The sequence below is a fragment of the Ursus maritimus genome, unplaced genomic scaffold (assembly GCF_017311325.1).
Source record: "Ursus maritimus isolate PB19 unplaced genomic scaffold, ASM1731132v1 scaffold_14, whole genome shotgun sequence".
NCBI lineage: Eukaryota > Metazoa > Chordata > Mammalia > Carnivora > Ursidae > Ursus > Ursus maritimus.
Window position 1 is genome coordinate 54,498,937 of NW_024423786.1, and position 25,258 is coordinate 54,524,194.

The following is a 25,258-nucleotide window of genomic DNA, read 5'->3' on the forward strand; positions in this document are numbered from 1 at the left end:
GAAAGGCATGGGGGACTCGAACAGGAAGTTACACTGAAGCTGAGGCCTCTGACTCCACACAGGGATTAGGCTGGAGTGGCGGGGACGGGGGGCTGAAGGGGAGCAGTCCTGGGGGCTGCAGTGCAAAGACAGGGCAGGTGCCAGGAGAGGGTGGCAGGCCCCAACTTGACTTGTGGAGGCTTCTGGACAGGAGACAGGAGCAAGGCCTGGGGAGGGAGACCCGGGCAGAGGCTACCCGGGGTCCTGGGGAGGAACGAGGAGAGTCCGAGCAGGGTGGCAGCAGGCCTGGTTCGGGCATGTGGAGGGCTTCAGAGGCACACATGGCCCTCATGACGGATTCCTAGGTGTTGTAGGCCTCAGCAGGCAAGTGGTGTGACAATTGCAGGAAGGGATGGATGGACCGGGCTCTAGCGGAGTCAGTGAAGAAAGGTTCTTCTTAGCCTGGAGCCGAAGGGGCAGCTGTCTTGGTGTCTGCCCGGCGGGAGCCTCTCACTTCCAGGACTCGGACTTGCACTGCAGAAGCAGAGGTCACGGCCTCAAGGCCAGGCCTCCGCTGCATCCCTGTTCCATCTCCGGGACAGAGCTTGGTCATCCAGGCCCTGACTCCACCTTGACAGTCACTGGGTGATGATCCCCCATCTGCCTCGCCACTTCCTTCTAAAGCCACTTCTTTCCAGTGGTCAGTTCCTGCTTTGCTCCCAGTGCCCTTGCCATGGCCTGCTCGGACTTCCGGATTAAGCCAGACAGGTGACTGAGGGATTTTCTTGTTTGAGGGTTTCTCCCCGGCATTCGAGCAGCGTGTGCCAGGCAGGGCAGCGGCAGCTGGGACTTCACGTGGCATTCGGCTCGCCACCTTCCAGACAGCACAGTGTGTATGTCCCCGTGCCAGCCCAGAGTCCCGTTCTTCATCTCGAGGAGCCGGGAGCCAAGCAGTTCTGAGCTGCATTTGTGCAGGGATGTGGGAGGCTCAAGCCAGCCCGAGACGGGACATCAACGACCGGCCCTGCGGGTGGTAGAAGAGCACGGGTTTTGGCGGCGAGAGGCCAGGTCTGACCAGGGCCCCCCGCCCGGCTCCTCTCCATAGCTTTCCTGGCTCTTTCCCCAGACGACAGGCAGCCCCGCTCTGGCTGGGAGACCAGCAGCTGGCACGGCCCTGCAGTCTGGGGGGCCCCCGGCTTCTGCTTCTGAGCCAGCGTCGCAGCTGCCACTGCCCCTTCTGCGGAGAGAGCGCTTAGGGTTCAGAGGCCACGGTCCTTTGGCACCAGAGCTGGGTTCCCAATGAAGCCCTGACGTGCCGCGTGTGGGAGTGTGTCTGGGTGCGTGTCTGCCCACCGGGGCCTGATCCTGTGGTTGCAGCAGCCGACTGGGAGTTTTCATGTGTCCCATGACTTCAGAAGACTTCCTGGTTGATCATTTCCACTGCGCCTTCCACAAGCTGCTTTTTAGAAAACATTGAGTTGTGATGGCGAGGAGGAGAGGAAGTGTGCGCCCTGAGGCGTCAGGGGCACCAGCAAATCCGGGGAAGTGGCGGAATTCCCGGTATGCCGCAGGAAGTTCTGACTTGTCCAAACCCTGCCCTCCGTGGGGCTTAAGAAAGGGGGTGGTGACTTATTCTCTCAGCCACCTCACAAATATTTACGGAGGATCTGTGACGGATGGAGCGCCTCGCCTGGTGCCAAGAGCTTTCAGTCTTTTGCTCACACGTCTCCTTCATGTCCTCCAGTTCCTCGCAGGAGGGGAGTGAAGGTCTGTTAGGGCACAGATGAGGTTTCTACAGACTCTACTTCACCGGCACCACCTCCTCACCCCAAGAGCCGTGGCCCAGCCCCGCGTGTCTTGTGGCCTTTGCTCTCAGAGCCACATGGGAGCTCCGCCCCAGTCAGCAAGCAGCTCGTCCTCGAGCAGCTCACCAGGGCCCAGGCGTGGGGAATTTTCCCAAGTATCCCGGTGACACCAGGGGCCACTGAAGGTTTTTGGGTAGGGACAGACGCATCAAGAGAAGGAGGTTTGGGGGAAGCCAGTGCATCACACACATCACCTCCCCAGAATCGTGCTCAGCTCGCCTTGCCTTTCCAGAAAGAGAGTCCTTTAGCCAAAGAATCCGCCAGCTGGTGTCTCTGCCAGCACCCCTACGGTGGGAGCCCGGGAGCATGGGATGAGGAGGGAGAGCTGTAAGAAGGCCGGCAGCCTCGTATTTGGCGGGGCAGCAGACAAACCTTGGCCCTGTCCGTGCCGTGGACTCTGGGTCACGAGATAGGAGACATGGTGGAGACTGGGGGTTTTGCTCTGCAGCGTTTGGCTCCAAGCCTTCCAGATGTTAGGAGGCGGCAGGGAGGGCGGGTGGAGTTGCAAGGGATCTGGAGGGAGTGTGTCTGTCCTCGGGCCCCTCGCCCTCTCCTCCCTTCCCTATGCCGTCACCCTGGCTCAGGAATTTCTCAGCTCTGCCCAGGATCATCACTGTTGCCTCTTGGGGCCTCCCATGTCCAAGCATTGTACACACGCATTCTGACACCTCCCCACCGCCCTTAGAGGCCCGCGCTGGCCCCAGGCTTCGCTCGCATCCTATCACAGCCCAGTCCTCCAGCACAGGGCATGGCACCCATGCCCTCCACTTACAGCTCCACAGCCTCTCACCCCTCAGTTTCCTTATCCGTGAAATGGGCCAGCTGGTCCCTGCACCCTCATCACGTAGATACGATGCATGTGTCTGCACAGTGCCTGGCACATAGCCGGCCAGGAATGGTAGCCCTTGTGCCCCAAACCTGCATCTCACCCAGAGCTCAGAACTCTGCCCACCTGGCCTGGCTCTGCCATTTGGGACCCTGCCCTTTCAGGTCCAGCTCAGATAGCACTGGCTTTGTGGCTCGTCCAGCTCGGACCCACATCCTGCTGCCCTTGGGCATATTTACGCCTCCTTTGTGACTCTCACCATGTTCTTCTCTTCGTTGCTGTTATATCGGACAGTCTCCTCACTTCCACCAGAGGGGCGCTGCCCAAGGCCAGGGCGGACTGTCGTGCCCCTTCTTTTTTTTTTTTTTTTTAAGATTTTATTTATTTGTTTATTTGACAGAGATAGAGACAGCCAGCGAGAGAGGGAACACAAGCAGGGGGAGTGGGAGAGGAAGAAGCAGGCTCATAGCAGAAGAGCCTGATGTGGGGCTCGATCCCATAACGCCGGGATCACGCCCTGAGCTGAAGGCAGACGCTTAACCGCTGTGCCACACAGGCGCCCCTGTCGTGCCCCTTCTGTATCACCTCCCACTTCAGACAGTTCATCACGTAGTGTGGTCGTTAGCCAGTGCCGGCCTGTCGACCCCCCATCCTGACAGCCATTGCTAACTAGGGGCAGCCGTGCTCACACCCAAGAGCCAGGAGGCCTGTTCACTGGCCCAGATCCTCAGGATGGCTCATGTCAGGCCATGGCCAGAGTGGCTGGGCCCAGACCCTCGAGGTCCCCTTTGCCCCGGGGCCCTGGTCTCCGTCTGTGTACTCTGTACTGTCTGTACTGTACTGTGTACTCTGTACTGTACTGTGTACTCTGTACTGGCTCTGGTCTCTGTACTGTGCTGTTCACTCCAGCTCTCCAGCAGTGCCGACAAGCAGCTTCTCCCCTCTGCCTGGCATGAGAAAGGTCATCCTGGCACCCACAGATGGGCAGGGAGAGGTTAGCTATGCAGAGGCAGGAGGGGAAGCCTAGGCCAGGAGAGGTCAGGTGACCTCCGATGTTACCCTGGGAGGTGGTCCTGGAGCGACTCCAGTGGCCCAAGAAGAAGGTGACTGGACAAGGTGTAGGATGCTGGAGTAGGGACCCATATGGTGCCCATCTGGGACAATGTGGCCCTGAGCAGCCCTGCACATCTCCCCCACTTCCTCCCCCACCTCTTTCTCCCTCCCTTGTTTTCTCTTAAACCCTTAAATAGTCAAAGCAGATCGTCTGCCCGGGTCACCAAGCCTGCAGATTGGCCCCTTCATTTTCTGTGTCATGTGTGTTGATCAGGTTTCCCTGCGGAGATGATTCAATTGGAGGCCTGCTTTTGGCTTCCTCCCACCCCGCAGGATTCAAACTGCTTTTCCAGCTATCACCAAGTGGCCGCCGCAGATGTGCCTGCCAATGTGGGCAGCCGTCTTCTGCTCGCCCCCATAAAAGAAGCTTCTCCTGCCTTTCCGTATTCTAGCTTGACTACCGCAGTGGCTGCCCTGCTGGCTCGTGGCGCGCAGCACCTCCCCAGTTCCTTCTGTGGATTGTTCCACTGCGTATGCTCTTTCTCTCCTGAGTGTCAGATTCCCTGCTTCTCTCCGAAGATGGCCAAAGGTCTGGAATGGTAACCAGTCTTTGAAAGAATAGCCCCTGCCCCACCTCGTCTTTACTATTAATGCCCACAGGCCAACACTTGTGCATGGAAGTCATGTGGGTGCTCTGGGGTGAAGATCCGGCTCTGTTCCAGGCTCGCTCCCCTCCCAGGTACCCAGTTCACAGGGGGTGCCGTCAGCCAACACGGCTCCGCTGCTCAGAAACGCAGGAGCCTGTGGACAGGCCGCTGTTTACCCGACACAGTCACTTGCGGACACGTCATTGCCAATCAGATCATTCAAAGGCCAGGTGGGATCCAGGCCCGGCAAGTTGCCAGAAGGCATCAGGGAGGCATACGGGAGCAGGGCCTGTTGCTCCCTCCCCAGCAGCACCCGCCTCTGCAGTCTGAACTTACAGCACTTGGAGCACAGATTCCTGTCCCATCCTGGAGTGCCTGCCGCCCGGGCTGGGGACAGAGCCTGCTTTTCCCAAAAGTCAAAAGTAGACAGGGGTAATATCAGGCCAAACATATGGCGTGAATCCTTTGTGCAATTTCTAGAAGAGGTGCCACCAGAGAGAAGAGAGGGAACCCCCTGCTTGCTGGAGGTGTTCTGAAGCTGGATCAAGGTGCTGGCGCTAGAACTCATCCAAGGGGAACTCCTGACCAGTAGATCGTGGGATAGGCCAGCAAAGAAGAAGACAGACATGGGACCCTCTCTGCTCAGGGTGCCGCAGAGCAGCCGCACTCGTGCAGCGGGTCCCCAGCAGCCTGGGCGCTAACACACAGCCGCCCGGCCTCCCCCAGGGCAGACCCCGCTCTAGGCCCTTTGTGGACACAGTCACTGAGCACTACCCTGAAGCCCACTGTGCGGGCAGCGGCAGGCCAGGTGGGCAAGGAGCTTGGGAGCCAGTCTCGCAAAGAGCCGGGAAGCATCCGGTGCGCAATGGGGAGCTCATCTCCGCCACCAGGTCCCACTGAGCGGCAGCCCTGGGTCTCGAGTGGTGGGGGCCGCTTGGGGCACAGACTGGCTCCTGAACTGGGACAGGGTTCTGGAGAGGGTTCTGGAGAAGGTTCCGGCTCAGGCGGGGCTTCGTGTTGGCCCCAGGGAGGCGCCAGCCTGGCTTTCACAATGGCAACCATTATGGGGTCCCTGCTGGCAATTCAGGTTCTGGTGCAGTCGGGTGGGGCCCGGGAGGCTACGGTTTCCACACACTTCGGCAGTCAGGGCCCTGCAGGAGAGTGGGCGCCAGTCACCACCCTCTCCACCTGCCCCCGGGAGCTGCCGCAGCCACTCAGGGCTCAGCCAGCAGGGGACAGGCCCTCGGTGAGCCCGTGGGCATCCCTGGCTGTTGCTCAGATGTGGAGAGGAAGAGGGGGCCCCAGCAGGCACCGCGTCTGTTCCCTCCCGCCCTGTGTGGGAGCAGGATCGGAGTGTGGGAGGTGTGGGCTCCACAGGCGGAGCTGTTATCGCCAGTGTCTGCTGCTCTCGCTGGATCTGAAAATGAGTGCGTTTTTCCTGAGCAGGACTGAGATGGCAGGGTCGTAGCCTTCCCCATGGGCAAGACCCTTTGGGGCCCTCCTGCCCCCTCCACCTAGGCAGCATCCCACCCGCTGAGCATCCAGGGCTGGCTGCTCAGTGACAGGAGGTCCCAGTCTCTAGAAACATCTCCTCATCCCCAAAGGTCGTCCTTGTTACCAACACCACCTGCAGCTCCTCCCATTGACCACTTAGATCCCTCTCCACTGGACACGGTCTGTACCCTGGGGAGCCCCACACTCAGAGCCGCGGCCCTTCGTTGCTACGATTGGCATGTGACTTCTTTGATTTTCCCTTTTTCCTTTTGGCCTCTAATCATCCTTTTATCCATTTGTGCTGGTTCTAAGACTGTGAGCCTTGGAAAGAAAGGACATGGGGAACGGTCATCTGCTACCTGACGAACTTGAGCCTGGAGCTCCCAGGCAGGGTGAAGGGAGACTGGTAGGGACCCAGCATGGCGTCCTGTGTGCCTGGGTGCAAGGATGGCCTGGTATCCAGGCCCACACGTGGTGCCCGCGGAGCTGAGGGCTCTGGGGAGGCAGGGAGGTGCCACTTGTGCTCCCAGCAGGCTGCAGTGTCTGCCCTTGCCCCTCCCGTTAGGGGAAGGATGTGGCTCCTGCCTGGGAGACCTGTCCCTGTCTGCCCCACACCGTGTCCTCCTGCACTGAGCAGGCCATCGGTCCCGGGGCCCCGGAAGGTGTGGTTTTGAGCACCTACGCTTCAATTCCCTCCCAGTTCACCAGAAGAGTCTTGTCTCACGTCAGGCAGTGAACTCATTTCCCTCTCTGGCAACCACTGAATTTGAGAACGTCCTGTTTTACCATCATCAAAAGAAGTGAAACTGTCCCATGATATAAAGTGGAACGCCCCATAAATGCCCAGGAAGTGACCAGGGTCTTTTCTTACGGTGTGGCTAGCAGGAGCACGAGGGCAGCCCCTGCCTATCCTGCAGGGTCCCCTAGAGGACGGCGAGTGGCCCGAGCCGCTGCAGGTGGTGACAGTCACCAGGCAGGCCCTGCACCAGCCCTGCTTCCTTCCTGTCCCCCCACTGCAGCAGCCTCACCGCTCACCTGCACCCTAGGCACCCCCTGACTCCCAAGCTCAGCCAAGTAGAAAGCCCCAGCCCACTGGCCCTGTGCTTCCCTGGATCCTGTGCTTGGGGGGGGGGGGTGGCGCACAAAGCGATGGACTGGGTCGTCCTCACATCCATTCAGCCACAGGACCTCCTCCCTACCACAGACCTGCTCATCTCCCAGAGGTGCCCAGGGAGAGTGTGTTTTGGGGAAGTGCTGGCCCCAGGTTCCCAGGATTCCTTCCCAAAGAGGCAGGAATTCAGTGGGGGAAAGGGAGGTGTGTGATCCCTGAGCAAAGAGGCTCTGACGAACCTTTTCCCCACACCTGGAGCTGAACCATGGCATCACTGTCTGGGTGTGGGCACCTGAGCCCTGAGAGAGGACCCTGAGGGAGGGTCACTCAGCTGTGGTTGGCCCCAAGCAGGCTGGGGATGGTGGCACTCAAGGGTAGGCATGGCCAAGGAAGGCTTCCAGCTGGAGATGCCACCCCCACCCCCAGCTCTGGTTCAAAGAAGGCTGTGGGTTTGGCAGCAGGGCCTCACTCGGCCTCCCATCTTGCCATCAGCTGCATCCCTGGGAAGCCGTCATGGACGTGCTGACCCCTTCACCTGTTCCCCTGGCAGTGGACATGGCTGGAAGGCACAGCCAGTCCTCCTCCTTGTCTGAGGCTCACAATGTTTTCCCTCCTGTCCCCCAGCTGGTCAGTGAGAAGGTCGGAGGGGCCGAAGGGACCAAGCTTGATGAAGACTTCAAAGAGATGGAGAAGGTACCAGGAGAGGCGGTGCAGCCTGTCTGATGCCCAGCACTGTTCACTCTCACGGGCCACAGCAGTGCTACACCCGGGCTGCGGGGGGAGCTCACGGAGGGATGGGTTCCCCGGCCCTGGGAGGCAGTGGGGTCGGGGAGCAGGGCAAGGGCTGTCCAGGGACTCCTGGTCTGGCCTCCGGCGCCCCGATGGTTGCAAAGCCCACACCCTGCTTCTCTTCACAGAAGGTGGATGTCACCAGCAAGGCTGTGACAGAAGTGCTGGCCAGAACCATTGAGTACCTGCAGCCCAACCCAGGTAGGGGTGCTGGCCAGCTCAGCCAGGAATCTGCCGGTTACCGGAGTCGAGGAATGTGTGGGCTGAGAGCTGAAGTGCCCGGGCAGAGGCAGGCGGGTTTCATGGGTCTGAATCCAAGGACCCAAGGACGTCTTCAGAGTCATGCATTTCCTTCCCACTGCATCAGGCAGCGCTCATTCTTTGTGGCAACCCTGGTCTGAAATCACCCTTAAGGCTAATAGTCCCAGCAGAAAAGAGCATCTTTTCCACCTAACCAACTCACTGGACCAGTTTGAATTGGTTGCCCACCCGTTTGCCAGGCCCCAGCTGCAGGCCCACCTTTGGAGCATGAGGTGGGAGGGTCCTAAGTCAGAGAGAGAGATGGGGACCTTTTCCTGAGGAAAATCCGAATCCGAGTTCCCGTCGCAGAAGGTGGTAGGTGTGGGACAGACGGGCAGGCAGAGGCAAGCACGCAGCTCCTCCCCCCCCGCCAGGTGGGGGGCTGTGTCTTGGGCGCCTGGACCCGTACGCACTTATACCTGCCCCCCCTTCGCTGGGGTGCTGTGCCCCAGGCCAGGGAAGGGAGCTTCTGTGATCAGAGCTGTGCTCCAGGACAAGGAGGCCCCCAGGGGTCCAGAGGAGCCAGTCACCTGCTCACTACCAGTGCTCCTGTGGCCCAGGGGAGCGGAGGAAGGAGATCTCTGCAGGAGATTCTCCTCGGAGCCTGGCCATCAGCAGGCATAGGAACCAAGGTTGCTTGGGTCAGGGCAGCGCTTTAGAAATAAGGGTGTTGGGGAGAGGAGGCAGCCTGCAGCACTGGCCAAGTGCAGGCCTGGGTCTTGAGACTGGCCGCATGCCTACCCAGTCCATTCTCTTCCAGCTTCACGGGCCAAGCTGACGATGCTCAACACGGTGTCCAAGATCCGGGGGCAGGTGAAGAACCCTGGCTACCCACAGTCCGAGGGCCTGCTGGGCGAGTGCATGATCCGCCATGGGAAGGAGCTGGGCGGCGAGTCCAACTTCGGTGAGAGCAATGGAAGGCCGGGCTAGAGGGCCAGAGCGTCGGGCACTGGAGGGCGGGATGCCACTTCCTGCCACTGCTCCCGTCTTCTCCAGTGCCTGTTACTCCCCTGGACGAGGGCGACTGAGGCTCCCAGAACACCCTTCCTTCCTCAGTGGGGATAAGCAAGTATTGGAGTGTTGGCTGTAGGGCCAAGGCCACTGGAAAGCCTGCCCTTGAGCCCCACAGCTAATGCTGGGGAAACTGGGCAGGGGGGTTGCGGGGGCTTGACCCTCATCATCGCCAGCTCCTGGCTGCTGGGGCTCAGATTCAGACTCCAGGGACTCTTGTTTTGTCCTGAATTCTGGCGTCTGGGCGCTGGGGTGTGAGGGCAGGTTAGAAGTTGGGGGTAGCTTGGGCTCCTAGGCCCTGGCCGCCTATGACAGCTTCTCCCCCACTCCCCACTCTGCTGCAGGGGATGCCCTGCTGGATGCGGGGGAGTCCATGAAGCGCCTGGCAGAGGTGAAGGATTCTCTGGACATAGAGGTCAAGCAGAACTTCATTGACCCCCTGCAGAACTTGTGTGACAAGGACCTGAAGGAGATCCAGGTGCCGCCCCCCTCCCGTCCTCCCACACCCCATTCAGTGTGCCTGCCCTCACGCAGCCCCGCCAGCGTCGTCCTCCCGCAGCCCCCAGCACGCACCTCACAGCCCCATGCCCCCGCCCCCATCCCAGCACCACCTGAAGAAGCTGGAGGGCCGCCGCCTGGACTTCGACTACAAGAAGAAGCGACAGGGCAGGATCCCCGATGAGGAGCTGCGCCAGGCCCTGGAGAAGTTTGAGGAGTCCAAGGAGGTGGCCGAGACCAGCATGCACAACCTCCTGGAGACCGATGTGCGTCCAGGCCCTCCCTGGGGGGAGCCCCCACCCAAATTTGGGGCCAGTGGGCGGAGTCACGCATGCCCTGCCCACAGCGGGCTCAGCCCCAGCTCCGAGCCTGAAGGAGCCTGAAGGAGCCCGAAGGAGCCCGAGGGGCCTCCACTCACGCCCTGAAGCTTTTGGGTCTCCTCCAGCAGCAGCACAGGGGTCAGGCAGATGGGGAGGGGACCCAGCCCCTGTGTCGGGAGCATTCTGGCAAGACTCCCTAAAAGAGGCGGTCTTGGGGGTAGGGGTCACAGGGAGGGCCAGCCCTTCAGCGGGCTGCTCCCTTGCAGATCGAGCAGGTGAGCCAGCTCTGCGCGCTGGTGGACGCCCAGCTCGACTACCACCGGCAGGCCGTGCAGATCCTGGACGAGCTGGCCGACAAGCTCAAGCGAAGGTGAGCCCCAGCCAGCCTTCCCTGCGGGAGCCACGTCCAGCTTTGTGCTGGGCCCGGGGGCCCTGGAAGCCTAGAGTGCTCCCATGGATTCCTGGGCGGGCCCTTTAGGGCTTCCAGGACACCACCGCCAACCTCCCTGACAGCGCAGCCCTGCTTGGAGCATGTGACAGAGCAGGGGGCTGGTGGCTTTTCATAAAGAATCCCCAGACTGCACTCGGGGGTGGGGGCTCCAAGAGGGAGAAAGACCTCATCAGGCTTGTCACAGTTGTCAGAAAGAAGGGTTGGAGTCACCTGAGGCTGGGAGGCCAGAAGAATGGCCTGGGAGGCCTTTCAGAGCTCTGGGCCTGAGGTGGGGGTGGGTTACCCAGGGCAGGGGCGGATGGAGCTCCCCTCTGAGAGCTATTCACTGGTCTAGGGCCTGAGAAGGACAGCCTTGGGCAGCCGTGTCCACAGATGTCCCCCTTGGGCATGGCAAGGGGGCTGCAGCATTTGGCAGGACCTGGCCAGCTGGCAGCCTCTGAGAAAGGCCTGAGCTGGGGGAGCTGACGAACTGGGAGACCCTTTGGGCCTCCGTGTCCAGGCCTGGTCTCAGGGCCCCTCCTCCCACCCCAAGCCCTGGGCAGCAGCATCAGTGGCGGGGACAGACGTGTCCCTTTATCTTGGCACACACAGGACTCCAGCCCTGCTGCTGGCTGCTCATAGCTCTCCCTTCCTGCAGGATGCGGGAAGCCTCCTCTCGTCCCAAGCGGGAATACAAGCCCAAGCCTCGGGAGCCCTTCGACCTTGGAGAGCCTGAGCAGTCCAACGGGGGCTTCCCTTGTGCCACGGCCCCCAAAATCACACGTAAGGAGCGGGGAGGGGGCCGCCCCCAGCCCACCTCTGTCCAAACTTCGGAGCCAGGCCCACCCCACTCCCTCTGGGGAAGTGACCTAGCCCAAGGTTCTCAGTCGCCCTCTCTTCTTTGTCTGCAAGCAGCTTCGTCATCTTTCCGGTCTTCCGACAAGCCCATCCGGACCCCCAGCAGGAGCATGCGTGAGTGTCCCTGGGCACAGACCCTACCCTCACAAGCTCCCCACCTCAGTGTGAAACACTGCCTTCTGGTCTGTTCAGAAGGACCCTTCTCCTCCCCTTGTCTGGTAGAAGATGCCCCTGGGGTCAGTCCTCTTGGCCCATCTCGGGCAGGGGAGGGGCTAGCCCCTGCGGCCTGCGAGGCACAGCACGGCCTCTCTGGGCCTCCCCATCTGCAGGAGGGTCTTCCGTGAACACCAAGGGTGTCGAACAGCCTCTAGGCTCTCTGAGGGGCAGCCTAAGGGCTTCTGGTCATTCTGTCATGCTGATGCCCCTGGGTGTCCCCAGCGTTTGATGCCCACTGATGGAGCCCATTTCCATCCCTCTTGTCCCTTGTTACTCCTTTTTGACAAGGCTGGGGGGCAGCAGAGGAAGCAGGAGCTGTCCTTCAGGGGACACGACCAGGCTGGGGCGGGCAGGGCGGGGCAGGAGGGAGCCAGGGGTCTGAGCCGAGCCCCTGCCCCCAGCACCCCTGGACCAGCCGAGCTGCAAAGCACTGTACGACTTTGAGCCCGAGAACGCCGGGGAGCTGGGCTTCCACGAGGGTGACGTCATCACGCTGACCAACCAGATCGACGAGAACTGGTACGAGGGCATGCTCCACGGCCAGTCGGGCTTCTTCCCCCTCAGCTACGTGGAGGTGCTGGTGCCCCTGCCGCAGTGAGGGCGTCGGCCCACTCCACCTGGCCTGTGCCCACCTGCCCTCTGCAGCCAGGGCAGTGCCCGCCGGTGCTCCTGGGCCTGAGGAGGGGAAGGCAGGCCCCCCTGGGGCAACGGGGGCCAGGGAGGCAGGGGCCGCTGACACTAGCGCTCACCCACAGCCCTCTCTCCACGCAGCGGTCTTGGGGCTAGGCAGTATTTTTCCTCCTCGCTGCTCCCTGACTGCGCCTCCCCAGCCCCGTGCCCCGAGGGGGCTGACACTAAGGTGCTCTTAGAAACACTAACTTCCTCCCGCCCCTCCAGGAACGGGTAACTCCAGGTGGGCCCCCTCATTCACACACACACACGTGTGTGCACACACACCCTGTCCTGTCTCCTCTGTTCTGGGGTGTCTCCCACCCCCCAGGAGTCCTGCCCTTAACAGGATGTGCTGAACATCTGTGCCACTGGGTGTTCTGAGTAGGACCCCTGGCCAAGACTCGCCACCCTGCTTTTAAATTACCCCACAGCACTCCTTCCCAGCCCCAACTCCAGGGCGCCCCAGGCCCCGGCACACCCGTGATGCCACCTCCCTGGGGAGACACAATCCTGGGGTCCTCAGGGTTCCCCTAAAGAGCAGCCCTTTCCTGAGCAGCCTCGGAGCTGCTGTCGTCTCCTGCCTCCACCCCATCCTGCACCCTGTCCTCAGTTCCCACGTGTAGGGCGCCCCACCCCAGACAAGCACACAGACGTTCTTCTCCGGCACAAGCTGCCACCACCAGCTGTGCACACAGCACACACGTGTGCACCACAGACGGGACCACAGGAGTCTTCCAGCCTCTGCTCTGCGGAAGGTCAAATACAAAGGCTTTGATGAATGTTCCCAGAGCCCTGGCTGCTGGGACTACCCTCAAGAGGGTCACAGGCGCCTCCCTCCTCCTAAGCTGGCCGCTGTCCCCGCTGCAGACAGTGGCCCCAGCCGTCTCCCCAGAGACCCAGGCAGGCAGCTGCCCTGACCAGAGCCCAGCCCTGCGTCCATTTCCTCTCTTGCCTCATCCAAAAATTGGCTCAACTGGGGGACTTCAGGACTGGATCACATTCCCCTCCTCTGATGACCCGGCACAGCCCCCGGGGATGCCAGGCTCTGCTCCTCCCCGAACCCCCCCAGTGCCATTCCAGGGGGGAGGCACCGACCTCCTAGCAAAGATGAGCGGCAGAGCCTTGGTCACAATCCAGGGCAGATCAAAATGTAATCCTGACTTTTTTAAAAAAAGTATTAAATGTCTCTTTCTAGAGCCTCGTGCTTGTTTGTGGTGCAGGGTTGGTCTTCCCCCAGCGCACCTGGACCCTCACAGCTCCCCAAGGGGTACCCTGTCAGGGCAGGACCACTCCCGGGGAGGGTATCCACCCCCAGGAGCCAGGGAGGGACAGCTGTCCTCTGCCCGGCCACCGGCGCTGTAGCTCCCCAGACCCCGCTGCAGCCCTGGCCCCGGGAAGCCCGCACCACGGCAGCACGACGAGCGTCCCCTCCTGCACCAGCCGGGGCGCCTCGCTGCCCAGACAGCTGCCCACGTGCCCGGCGACGAGTGCACCCCCGGGTGAGACACACGCCCGGGCTCTTTGCTCCTACCCTTTATTATCTGCGCCACGGACAAAGCCCCCAGACCCACTCCCCCTCGGCTGGAACCGCTGGGGGTTCAGAGTCCGACCAAGAGGGCCCCCAGGCCCTCAGAGGCAGTGCCTCCGCTCCCTTGTTTAAGAAGGCTGTAGACCTGCTCCAGCGCGTGGCCCAGGCCCTGGTCTTCGGGTGTCCTGCTGGCCAGGGAGAGCTGAAACGAGCAAGGCTGGCGCCTCAGGGTTGGGCCCAGAGGTCCTGCCCCCCGCCCCCCATCCAGGCACAGGGGCTCTACGAACCGAGGTACACAGTAGTGTCCCGAAAGCCAGGTTTTACTTTTAAAGGAGGCGGCCCACTCATGTAGTGTTCTGGGTCTTGGCGGGGGAAGGGGGTACTATCTGCACGTTCCACACTCTGCTCTCACACCCCTTGCATGGGGAGCCGCCCCCCCACCCCACCGGCCCAGTGACGGGGTGGAGGGGCCCCATGGCAGCTCGAAGCTCTGGTCGCTCTAAGTTAGTACAAAACAAGCAAGCATGCCAAACTCTTCTCTACCCAGTGGAGTTGAAAATGCCTTCTGAGAAGGACTTCCACCCTGGAAGTCAGACACGCCCCCCCCCCAGCCCTTAAGTGTCCCCCTAAATGACTGTAGGGCCAGAGAGCTGGAGAAACCCTTCAGGGCACCGGCTGCTCTCGGCTTGGTTCAGCTTTGCTGGAGTCGAGGCTCCGGCTCGGACCACAGCCCCTTGTGTGCTCCCCGCGGACACCCACACTGTGAGACAGCCCAGCGCAGCTTCTCTCCAACCCCGGCCCGCGGGCTGTTAGCTGTCATCTGCATTTCAGTAGATGCACGAGTGGGCCCCCTCCTTTAAAAATAAAACCTGGCTTTCGGGACACTACTCTGACTGCATTCCCGTCCTGTGGCCAAACAAGACTCCGCTTTGGCAGCCTTAATATCCAGCTGCAGTACTTCATACAGAACAGTGTAGGACCACACCTGTTTCTTAGGCTGCCCATGGATAGATCCCTGGGGGCTCCCCAAGAACGGTCTTCCTCCAGGGGTTTGCAGGAGACGGGGGGCATGAGGCTTACCTTCAGCTTGTCGAGGTACGTGTGCTCCTGGCTCCAGGGCTCCTGGAACCTCACGAGGTCAGGGGCGCCCTTGTAGAACTCCACCAGCAGCATCTACAGGACGGGGGGCCGATGGGACCCCTCGCTCCCGCCCTCCCGCGCCACGCGGAGCTCCCGGTCCTCTATAGCACGCGGACGCTACCCAGGACCCCAAGACAGACCACCGAGGAGCGCCACCAGAGGGAAATAAGGGAGCTGAGCAGGAGGCCCCTGGAGGGGGAGATGGAAGGACCCCCGACAGAGGGAGGCACGGGTGATTCGGAATGTCTGCGCAGGCCTGACCCGCCCCCTCGTGCGGCCGCGTCCCCAGCAACAGCGGATCCTCAATACCACAGGTGTGACCTTCTAGCTGTTTTTCAAACGGCTGTTAGAACGTGGGCACTAAAAACATTCATCCGGGCACCACCTGGAGTCCCTCACGTGTCTTCATTTGGACAGTCAGTGGCAGGTGCAGAGGCGCGAGGCCGAGCACCTCCAGCAAGTTCCAGAACAGCAAGGAGGCCAGGCTGGGGCGGGGAGCAGGTGGGCAAGAATCTGGGACTTGAGTTTCAGCCACGGAAGGGTCTGACCCCTGCCCTGATGTGGCACATTCAGCCACCCTGAGTCCTGCAGTTTCGCCCAAAGCCCCACCCCCCTTCCCGGGGGCCCCGCCCTACCGCACCTAGGAGTGAGCTCACCATCTCATGCAGGATGTCGTTAGTCAGAAAGTTGTCCTGGACATAGGCCATCTCCACGTCCATGGGGATGCCGTAGTCACTGGGCCTTTGCTGGCAGGGACACAAGCCGGTCACCGCCAGCCACGTCCAGCCCCCCATCCCATGAGGGATGTGCCCTGGGCAGCAATCGGGGAATCCAGACTCCAGTCCTGGCTCTGCACTGCGACCAGGTTCAGGGCCGCATGGCCCCGGGCCCAGCACGAGAGGCCGGGAACAGCTCTCCAAACCCCATTTCTGACCCCAGCACAGGTTCGGGAAGGAGGCCGTCTTAGGAACGAGGGCAGCATGCTCCATGTGGAGCCCACACCTCTTCAACATCCCTCAGCGCCCAGGCCTTCTCCGGAACCTCAGATAGTGCAAGGGTTCTGTTCCCATTTCACAGAGACACTGGGGCCCCAGCCCCTCCCGGCCCCGCCTACCTCAGGGGGCGGCATCACCCAGAAGGGTGAGATCTTGGACTCGGGCCCCGGATTGCCGGTGTAGTAAGGCGCTGCAGGAGGAGAGTGAGGGTGGGGGCTGGTCCTGGAGCGGTCAGCGGCCCAGGACGGCCACGCGCGCGCACGCGCGCCCGCACGCACGCACGCCGGGCAGCCGGACTTACAGCAGAGCAGGGCCAGGCAGGGCTGGAAGCCATTGCTGGAGCCCTGCAGCCGCAGCTGGTAGTCCATCTGCGAGTCGATGTCCTGCAGCGACGGCAGCGCGGGGCTGTGCGGGTGGCTGTGGTACCAGCCCACCAGGGACAGGCCCCGCAGAAGCAGGCTCTGGTAGATCTGGGGGCACAGGCGAGGCTGGGGCGGGCAGGGCGCCGGCCGGGGGCTCTACCAGCCCGTGCGTGCGCGCGCACACCAGCCTCTTTCCATCCCCCTGTGAGGCCAGCAGTGATTATGTGCCTGCTGTGTACCAGGCCCGGGGACACAGCCGTGACCAAGACAGACCCTGCCCCCACCCCACATAAAAAGATGCACCTGTCACCAAGCAAAGGCAACAGTTTATCGGGGGGCACTGCTGTACCCCTAGCTCATGAACAATTCCTGGCACACAGCAGGCACTCAAATAGTTAAATGAGGAGCTGGATGGGTGTGTGTGCCCTCGAGCAGGACAGGCATTTCCGGATGAGAGGCAAACGAGGGCCTAGGGAGCAAGACAGAGGTGGGCCGGGAGACGTGCCTGCCGAATCCACACCTACTGGCCGCCCCGAGAGCCACCGGTGGTGCCCGGGTAAGGCCGGTATGGAGCACGCGGCACAGCGCCAGGCCCGTGCAAAACCGCATGGTGCAAACACTATCAGAATGGCAGCTGATGTTCATCAGACTGTCACTATACGCCAGGCACGGCATGGAAACGGGGGTGCAAAGGGAAAGGGGGCTGGCCACCTGTGCAGAGAGGAAGGATGACCGTGGGGTCACAGACACACGGTGGGTACTCACACACACACACACACACACACACATATATCTGCACACTTGTTGAACCAGGACACCTGGTGCTAGACACCAGGACACGGCAGCCAGGACAGCTGCGTCCACCCCCGCCCTCCCCAGAACACCCTGACCCCATGTGTCCCCTCACCTCCTCTTCCATGGTGGCGGCCATATCCGCGTCCCCCAGCCGGCTCCGACAGGGGAAGGCTCTTAGCACAGTGAGCACTGCGCAGAGGCAGGGAGAAGGTGCAGACATCAACCCCGGCCCCAAGCGCCCCCCCTGCCCACCTGGCCCCAAATACCCACTCTGGCTGTTGATGTCCCAGCGGCCCCCCAGGTACCCCACGACCTCGCTGCGAGTCAGGTGGCTGTGGAAGTCCTGGGGAGGGGATGGACAGCGGGAGAGCGGCTCAGGCTGCGGCCCAGCCCCAAATGTCTATCCTCGGGGCCAGAGCCCTTGCGATGTGCAGGGACCACCCCACCCACCTTCTTCGTTCAAACCTTGAGTGCCTACTGTTTACTAGCAGTGAACAAAGCAGACACGGTCCCTGCCCTCACAGAGCTAACATTCCAGGGACCCCTCCCAGGTGCCGCAGCCACCTGCCCAGGCCTGGCCCTTGGCCCGCAAGGGACACGGTGGCAGCAGGGCACACACCAGCAGGAACAGCACGTTGCTGGAGATGGCCACGTTGAACGGCTGGAACTTGTTGATGGCAGCAAACGGTGTTACTTCCACCAGGGTGTGGGGGTTCCTGTCGGAGCCAGAGGGTCCCACAGCTTGCTTCGGGAGCCAGCTCTGAGCACAGGAGGCCTTGCGCCCACCCTACTCCTGCTCGTGCTGCCCCCACCCCCGCAGAGCGCCTGTACACGGGGGCGGGGGGTGTCTGACCTGGCCGAGTCACGACTGCCCAACATGCAGTAACGCACAGGCGCCCGGATCTTGTTTTCCAACCGCTTCCCGGGGGGCACAGCCTCTGCATGGTGTGGGGTAATGGGAAAAAGGCAGCATCAATCCCTCCCAGCCCAGAACCGGAAAACAAAAGCCCAGGCAGCCCAAGAAACAAAAACCTCCAGAGGCAGCTTGAAAAATCGGGCTGCAGAACGGAGAAATCAAGCGGCAGGTTAATAAATCGGAAAAAAGGAGATTAAAATGCCAGATGAAGGGCTTAGGAAATCAGGTGAGGACCTCAGAAAACCAGGTGGGGGGGGAGGGCAAAGGAATCAGGCAATGAGGCAAAGAAGTCCTTTAAGAGAGCATGGGAAATCAGGCAGCATGGGAAAGAAATTAGGCAGCAGGGCTAGGAAGTCAGCCTGGCATCTTGGGAGCGCTGAGAAAAAGAAAGGCCAGCTCTGTCCCCGGCCACCTCCCTCCCTTGAGTTGTGCCCGCCTCCTGTGCCACCTCCTCCCCTCCCCTAAGCCTCTCACCTGGGTGGGCAGGCTCCACAGGCCCCTTCACAGGTGGTCTCCGACTCTTGTCCTCCGTGGAGACCCCTGCCAGAACCTCCTCCTCTTCTTCCTCTATCAACAGCTCCTCCTCCTCCCCTTCACTGGCCGGGCTCTGGTGGGGTGGGGGTGGGGGACAGCCACAGGACCTCCAGCTGGATGCCGCCCACCCTCCTCACCACGGGCCAAGCGGACCTTTGGTTGGCCTGAGCCTTAGGTTCCTGCCATTGCCCCAGATGTCCACTAGAGGGAGGGAGTGAGCAGAGGCCACCTATAGTTCTGTCGCAACTCAGGTTTGAGCGCCTTGCAGAAGATCCAAACCTCCCCTCTGCTTTTTACAAGCTGTGTGGCTTCCGGCAAGCGCCCTAACCTCACTGAGCTCTAGGCTCCTCGTCTGTAAAACCACACAATGACCTCCAGCTGCAGAGGAACAGCATCAGGATGAAATAAGATAACGCCCACAAAGCAATTGGCATACTTCCTGTTGATCCACTCATTGGGCAAGCCAGTGCTTAGGGGATTATGTCATCAGATTCTCTCAATAATCCCTCCTCCTGATCTCCCCTTAACTGCCCCTGCTGGGGTGACTTCCCAGTGTCCAAATCCAACAGTCACATAGTCTCTGTCCTTCTCCCCCTCACCGCGGTGTCTCACTGGCCCGGCCCCCTCCTGCTCCCGGGAACTCCTCAGGGACCCGGCTTCCCTCCCACCCCTCCAGCCCCTTCGGTCTCCCACCCTTCCCGCGGTGCCCAGGCTGGGTGGTCGGACCTCTTCGCCCCCCTCCCGGGCAGGCTCGTCCACTCTCAACCCCCCTGTCTACAGCGGGATGATGCCCACAGTCCCATCTCCAGACTGGCCCACCCCTGAGCTCCAGACTTGGAGGTCCGGCTGATCCTGGAGGTCTCTTTACGGGGGGCTCCCGGGCGTCTCACACTCAGCTCGGCCACACTGCACCCGACCGTCCCCCACACCTGCTCCTCCCCAATACCCATATCTGTGATAATGGCAGCTCCAGCCATCCACTTGCTCAGAACAAAATATCCCTTAACACCAACATCTCATGCAGCAGCAAATCCCGTGACATCCACTTTAAAAACTAGTCAAAACTTGCCCACTTCTTCCCCCATCCACTGTCGCGCTGGTCCACCCCATCATCTCGCACCTGGACCAGTTCAGTCTCCTGCATACTGGTCCCCAGCTCCCACCCTCGCCCTGCCTCCCAGTCTGTACTGCATAGAGCAGCCACCAGAGGGCGCCCGTGGGCACCTGAGTCAGGTCTATCCATCCTCTGCCCTAGCCTTCCAGGGCTCCCACCCACCTCAGGGTAAAAGCCCAAGTCCTCCCGGCCTGTTTCCAGCTTGCCAGCGGCCCTACGGATTTCAGACCTGCCAACCAGATATACATATCTGATACATACGGGTACTATGATCATCTCCATTTTCCATATGAAGAAGCCTGAGGACCCAGAGAGGGTCCTTGGTTAAGTACACCCAGCTGGCGACTACTCAAAGATCTATTATTATCACAGCACTCGGAACTCTCCCAGATCTAGTCCCTGCCAATGTCCCCAGCCCCCTCAGCTACCAAAGACACGTGAGCCTCCAGCCGTATGCGCAAATCACGGTCCCCGAGCACTGTGCCGCCTTCCACCAACATGGCCTGGCTGTGCCATGCCCTCCCTCTGAAAACGCTCTTCACCTTGCTCTGACAAACTCCTGCTCATCCCACAGGGCCCCAGCTCCAACGCCCTCACTCTGGGTACTCCCTCTCCAACACTGACTCAGGGAGAGCCTGCTCCAGGAGGCTGAAGGACGCACCTCATCGGCAGCAGCTGTGGGAATGTGGAGCTGGTGTCGCCGGAGCCAGGCTGCCTTGTACTTGTCCAGTTTCTGGCCCTTGTACTTGACAGAGGCCCAGCCACAGCCGGACTTCTTAGCCGGGTTCACCAGCTTTTTGCAGTGCGTGGCCCAGGCGCTGGGTGAGTTGAACACCTGCCCCGTTTCCTGCCACACGATCCTCCCATCGGGCTGCAGGTCCCCCATGAACTTCTTCCCCTGCAGTAACAGTGGCCTGGCTGAGCCGGGGACCTGGGACCCACCAAGGTACCTGCAGGAGGTCCTCCCTGACCCCCTACTGCTCCCCAGGGCTTAGCACCCACTTCCACCTACAGCATCCCTCCCAGGAAGCCTTCCCACTTAGGTGCCTCCCAGCACCTGTATGTCCATTATCACAGTCCTCATCAGCCGGGGCTGAAAGTGCCCAGCTCTGTGTCTCCACCCCCCTCACTGGACTGTGAGCCCCCAAAGGGCAGGGACGGGGTCTGCTCGATCCCTAACACACAGGGCACAGCCAGGCACGCAGCAAGCGCCCCATTCATGAACTGCTCCCACTCACAGACCCACAGCAACAGCAGCAAACCTGTAAAGCACTCACGGTATAGCAGACACCCTGCTGGGCGCTGGATTCATTTAATCCTCATTACAACCCCGTGAGGAAAAAAAAAAAAAATCCCATTTTATACGTGAGGAAACTAGGATATGGAGAGGCTGAGCAAGGTCCCACAGCCAGGAAAGCGGTGGTGTCCTCTTCTGAGCTCAGTTTCTCCTTTGTGCAATGGGGTGTTTGGAAACAAAGTCCTCCAGCCCAGAGGGCCTCCTGCTGGGTCTGGATGCGCCGTGTATCAGCTTTCCCTACCCACACCCCGTCTCGGCCCGCGGTCAGGGAGCTCTGGGCCTCGGTTTCCCCTTCCTGCCCCAGCCGGGATGGGATAGGGGTAGGGGCGCTCACCAGGTAGTAGATGGACAGCACCCCGGCGCCCGGCTCCAACAGCGCGTCTTTGAGGAGCACCCTCAGCGTGACCGCGCGCCTGGTGAGCGCGCCCCCCGGCCCGCCGCAGCCCCCCGCCCCGGCTCCGGCCCCGCATCCTCCTCCTCCTCCGCTGCCGCCGCCGCCGCCGCCTCCGCCTCCGCCGGCTCCGCTGCGCGCGCCCCCCGCTCCAGCCGGCCGCTCGGGGTCCTCGGCCTCCGCCTCGTCCTCATCCTCGTCCGGCGCCTCCTCGCCCGCGCCGCCCGCCGGGGACAGCGGCTCCGGAGCTGCGGGCAGCGACAGGCTGCACGGGGCCGCGCGCCCCCAGCCGCCGCAGCCACCCCGCCGGGTGCTCCCCCGGCCCCAGCCAGTCCCGCCATACCTGCCATGGCCGCTCCGCCTAGCGCCCAGCGCCCCGCGCCCGCTGCGCCCAGTGCGCTCCGCGCGCCGCGGGCCCTTTCTTCCCGGCACGTGACACGGCTCCGCCCCGAAGGGGAGGTGCCCCAGCCTGGGGGCGGGCGGGAGGCTCGGCCTGCCGGGGCGAGCAGGGAAACTGAGGCCTCGCGCCTGCTCGCGGACAGGGAGGCGGGGGACTCAGCCCTCCGGGACCATTCGGAAAACAGAGGCCCAAGGCTACCTCCCGTGGGAGGCTCGTGGCAACCTACAAGTGGGGAAACTGAGGTCCCAGGACTTCCGCTTTCGGGGAGCTAGTGCTTCCACTCGAGGCGACCCGTTATTGGATTGAGGCCTGGAGCTGGGGGCTACGGGGGACTCAGCTCATTGGGACGAGACGGGAAACTTGAGGGGCCAGAGATCTCGGTCGTTGAGACCAGAGAGAAACTGAGGCCCAGAGAACGAGCCACAGCGCCCTGGGGCTGCAAGCCAGAATGGGGAAGGAGCCCCGCGCTGCGGCTCTAAAACGTCCCAGCAGGAGGTCAGCCTCTAAAAGGTTAACTTTCAGCCCCCGAACTGATTCCGCTGTCGGACCGGAGCCCAACAGCCAATTATAGGAGGGTCATTTATTTAAACTTTAACCAATAGGCAAGAGCCGCTGGATTTCCCTCCCAGCCAGTCAGTGTTAAGCAGCTGCTTCCGCCAAACTCGTCCCCCTCGGCCAATCAGCAGGAGCTCCTGGACTTCACGCACCCACTCAGTTGTAGAGGTTGGTCCTCCGCTAGCCAATCAGATCCCGGGTCAAAACCGCGCCCGCGGTCTGGCGTGCCCCCGACTTCCCACGCCCCTTTGCGCGGAGTGTTAATAGGCGGAGCCGGGCTTGGTGTCCGCCGGGCGATTGCATCTCTGTCCTTTGTCCCCGGTCCTTGTCCCAGGACCTTTGCTCCGAGGTGCAGCGACACTTCCCAGAACGGGGAGTCTCCAGCCCCTGGCAGGACTGGAAGCCCGGGGCGGGGGCTCCTAGCCTGCGGGGAGCCAGGGGCTGGGCTCTCCCGCGGACGGGTTTACTCGGCCCCAGTCTGGAAGTGGGGGACAGGACATTGGGGGTGGGGGCGCGATGTTCAGGGAGGGTGGTCTGGAGTCCGACCGGACCTGGCTCCAGATCCCGCTCCACCACTTCCCATCCCTGTGACTTTGGCCAAGGGGCTCCTCGTCTGTGTTTCACCATGGGAACAATAATATCTATTTCGGGGTTGTTAAAGAACAGGGCTTGACATCTAATAAGAGCTGGATAAATTTTTGTCAAGTCCACGCCTCCTTTTGGAGTTTCCCCACGCGCCCCGCACCCCCCTCCCAGGTCCAGCCACAAACTGGGCATTCCCTAGCATCTCCAGACTCTGACCTCAGTTTATAGCCCCATATCCTTGCCCACGTTCTCTTTGACTCTTGTTCTCAACACCCTGGGCCAGACGTCTGGCTTCTCCATCTTCCTCATCCATCTTCCGCCCTGGTCCCAGAGGGATCTTAACTAAAATGCAACCATGACCACCTCCCTTCCCTGCTCTAAATCCTTCTATGGCTCCCCATTGCCTTTGATAAATAAAATTAAACTGCTGTGACCTTACTAACCATTCATGACTCCCCTTTATGGCAGGTATTGTTATCAACTTTATAAGACAGTTCATCAGATGAAGAGATTACCAAGTCAGACAGCTCTTGAATAGATTCCAAAGGCTATTTTTTGCTATGTGTATGAAGTCCAGGCAGCCCTATAACAATTAAGGAAATTGAATTTCTAATTTTAAGACTCCCCAAAAAGAAATCTCCAAGCCCAGATGAAGAATTGTACCAAAGTTTCAAAGAGGAAATTAACACCACTTTTAAATAATTTCATCCAGAAAGTTGAAGAGGAGGGGATATTTCCCAATTCATTTTATGAAGATAGCATTACCTGATAGCAACACCAGATAAGGATAATACAAACAAACAGAAAGGAAAGAAAAGAAAACTTATAGACTATATTCTTCATGAATAGATGCAAAAAATCCTTAACAAAATATTAGGAAATAGGGGCACCTGGTTGGCTCAGTTTGTTAAGTGTCTGCCTTGGGCTCAGGTCATGATCTCTGGTCCCTGAGTCAGGCTCCATGTTCAGTGGGGAGTCTGCTTCTCCCTCTCCCTCTGCCCCTCCCCACACCTTGTGCTCTCTCTCTCTCTCTCTCTCTCTCTGTGTGTATCAAATAAATAAAATCTTTTAAAAATATATAAGGAAATAGAATTCAGCAATATATTTTTAAAAAATTACATACCATGGTCAGTATTCGAGAATCAATGTTATCCACCATATTTAACAGGCTGTGGTAGGTAGAGTCATGATTCCCTAAAGATGTTCACATCCTAATACCCAGGACCTGTGAATATGTTAGGTTACATGGCAAAGGGATTTAAGGTGTGGATGGAATTTAAATTGCTAACCAACTGACTTTAAAGAAATTATCCTGAATTATCTGGGTGAACCCAATGTCATCACAGGGTTTCCTAAAAGTGGAAGAGAGAAGTGACAGTGGGAGAAATTGAGAGTGAGATGATGTAAGGATTGTACCTGCATTGCTGGATTTGTGGAGAAAGGGGACCGTGAGTCAAGGAATACAAGAAGCTTCTAGAAGCTGGAAAAGACAGGGAAATGGATGCATCTTTTGAACCTCCAGAAAGGAATGTAGCCCTGTCAACACCTTGATTTCAGCTTTGTGAGATCCGTGTAGGACTCGTATAGATCTGCAGGGTCACACAGCTGTGTTGTTTTAAGCCTCTACCTTTACAATAATTTGTCAGAGCAGTCACAGAAAACTAACACACAAACTAAGGAAGAAAGGTCGAAAGAGCATTTCAACTGATGCAGGAAAAGCATTTGACAAAATTCAACACCCATGAGTGATAAAACTCGTAGCAAACTAGAAACAGACAGAAACCACCTCCACGTGCTGAAGAATGTCCGCGAATCTTCAGTTAACATTTTACTTAATGGTGAAAGACTAAACATTTTCCCTGTAACAGAGGGAACAGGGCACCTATACCCAACACAGTCCTGGAAATTCTAGCCAGTGCAATAAGGCAAGAAAAGGAAATGAAAGGCATACAAATCGGAAAGGAAGAAACAAAACCAGCCTTATTTGCAGATGACATGATGGTCTTCATGGAAAATGCCAAGAAATGTATAAGAATACCTCGTACTAACGTGCCTCACTTTATTCCACTTCGCTAATATCGCATTTTTTTTTTAAGATTTTATTTATTTGACAGAGAGAGAGACAGCCAGCGAGAGAGGGAACACAAGCAGGGGGAGCGGGAGAGGAAGAAGCAGGCTCATAGCGGAGGAGCCTGATGTGGGGCTCGATCCCAGAACGCCAGGATCATGCCCTGAGCCGAAGGCAGACGCCCAACCGCTGTGCCACCCAGGTGCCCCAATACTGCATTTTTTGAATAAATTGAAGGTTTGTGGTGACTCTGCGTCAAGCAGCACCATTTTTCCAACAGCATCTGCTCATTTCGTGTCTGTGTCACATGTTGGTGATTCTCATAATATTCCAATCTTTTGCATTATTATTATATACTTACAGTGGCTCATGGGAGGAGGGCAAAATATTAACAGAACCAGGAGTTTGGAAGGAGTTGATTCATAGATGATGCTGAGAGAGAGAGAGACAAACCAAGAAACAGACTCTTAACCATAGAGAACACGCTGATGGTCACCAGAGGGGATGGG

General features: G+C 59.8%; 2 protein-coding genes across 6 annotated transcripts in view; one reads left to right on the plus strand and one right to left on the minus strand.

The window, feature by feature from the left end:
* The window catches only part of SH3GL1 (SH3 domain containing GRB2 like 1, endophilin A2), a 38,896-nt gene extending 18,805 nt beyond the window's left edge, over positions 1–20,091 (plus strand). Inside the window, exons 2-11 of one of the 2 annotated variants that reach the window (XM_040629570.1) lie at positions 7,600–7,668; positions 7,893–7,965; positions 8,825–8,968; positions 9,420–9,553; positions 9,681–9,839; positions 10,160–10,263; positions 10,982–11,106; positions 11,239–11,295; positions 11,799–11,916; positions 20,028–20,091. In XM_040629570.1, the coding sequence (XP_040485504.1) occupies positions 7,600–7,668; positions 7,893–7,965; positions 8,825–8,968; positions 9,420–9,553; positions 9,681–9,839; positions 10,160–10,263; positions 10,982–11,106; positions 11,239–11,295; positions 11,799–11,916; positions 20,028–20,076 (1,032 nt within the window). In that variant the 3' untranslated portion in view covers positions 20,077–20,091. Of the gene's footprint in view, positions 1–7,599; positions 7,669–7,892; positions 7,966–8,824; positions 8,969–9,419; positions 9,554–9,680; positions 9,840–10,159; positions 10,264–10,981; positions 11,107–11,238; positions 11,296–11,798; positions 13,266–20,027 lie in introns of those variants that run through there. The other variant, XM_040629569.1, reaches the window with a different exon arrangement.
* On the minus strand, positions 13,588–21,506 carry MPND (MPN domain containing). Of its 4 annotated transcripts, none has more exons than XM_040629567.1 (13): positions 21,485–21,506; positions 21,085–21,389; positions 20,115–20,351; positions 18,280–18,412; positions 17,743–17,827; positions 17,509–17,605; positions 17,160–17,232; positions 17,002–17,078; positions 16,034–16,115; positions 15,852–15,922; positions 15,394–15,483; positions 14,678–14,770; positions 13,588–13,814 (listed from the first exon to the last, which is right to left on the minus strand). In XM_040629567.1, exons 1-13 carry the CDS (start codon positions 21,489–21,491, stop codon positions 13,668–13,670), a joined length of 1,497 nt encoding a protein of 498 aa, XP_040485501.1. In that variant the 5' UTR covers positions 21,492–21,506; the 3' UTR covers positions 13,588–13,667. The 4 variants fall into 4 exon arrangements, with proteins under 4 accessions (XP_040485501.1, XP_040485500.1, XP_040485499.1 ...); XM_040629566.1 differs by having other exon boundaries at positions 13,588–13,799; positions 16,034–16,202; XM_040629565.1 differs by having other exon boundaries at positions 16,034–16,202.
* Positions 21,507–25,258: the final 3,752 nt, after the last annotated feature.

What these genes read in the sequence shown, in the direction of transcription:
- MPND (XM_040629565.1), bottom strand. An exon ending in GGCAGTCGTGACTCGGCCAG is followed by an intron (nt 17,606 to 17,742) that starts GTCAGACACCCC and finishes TGGCTCCGACAG; the next exon opens with GAACCCCCACACCCTGGTGG. An exon ending in GGGTGATGCCGCCCCCTGAG is followed by an intron (nt 15,484 to 15,851) that starts GTAGGCGGGGCC and finishes TGTCCCTGCCAG; the next exon opens with CAAAGGCCCAGTGACTACGG.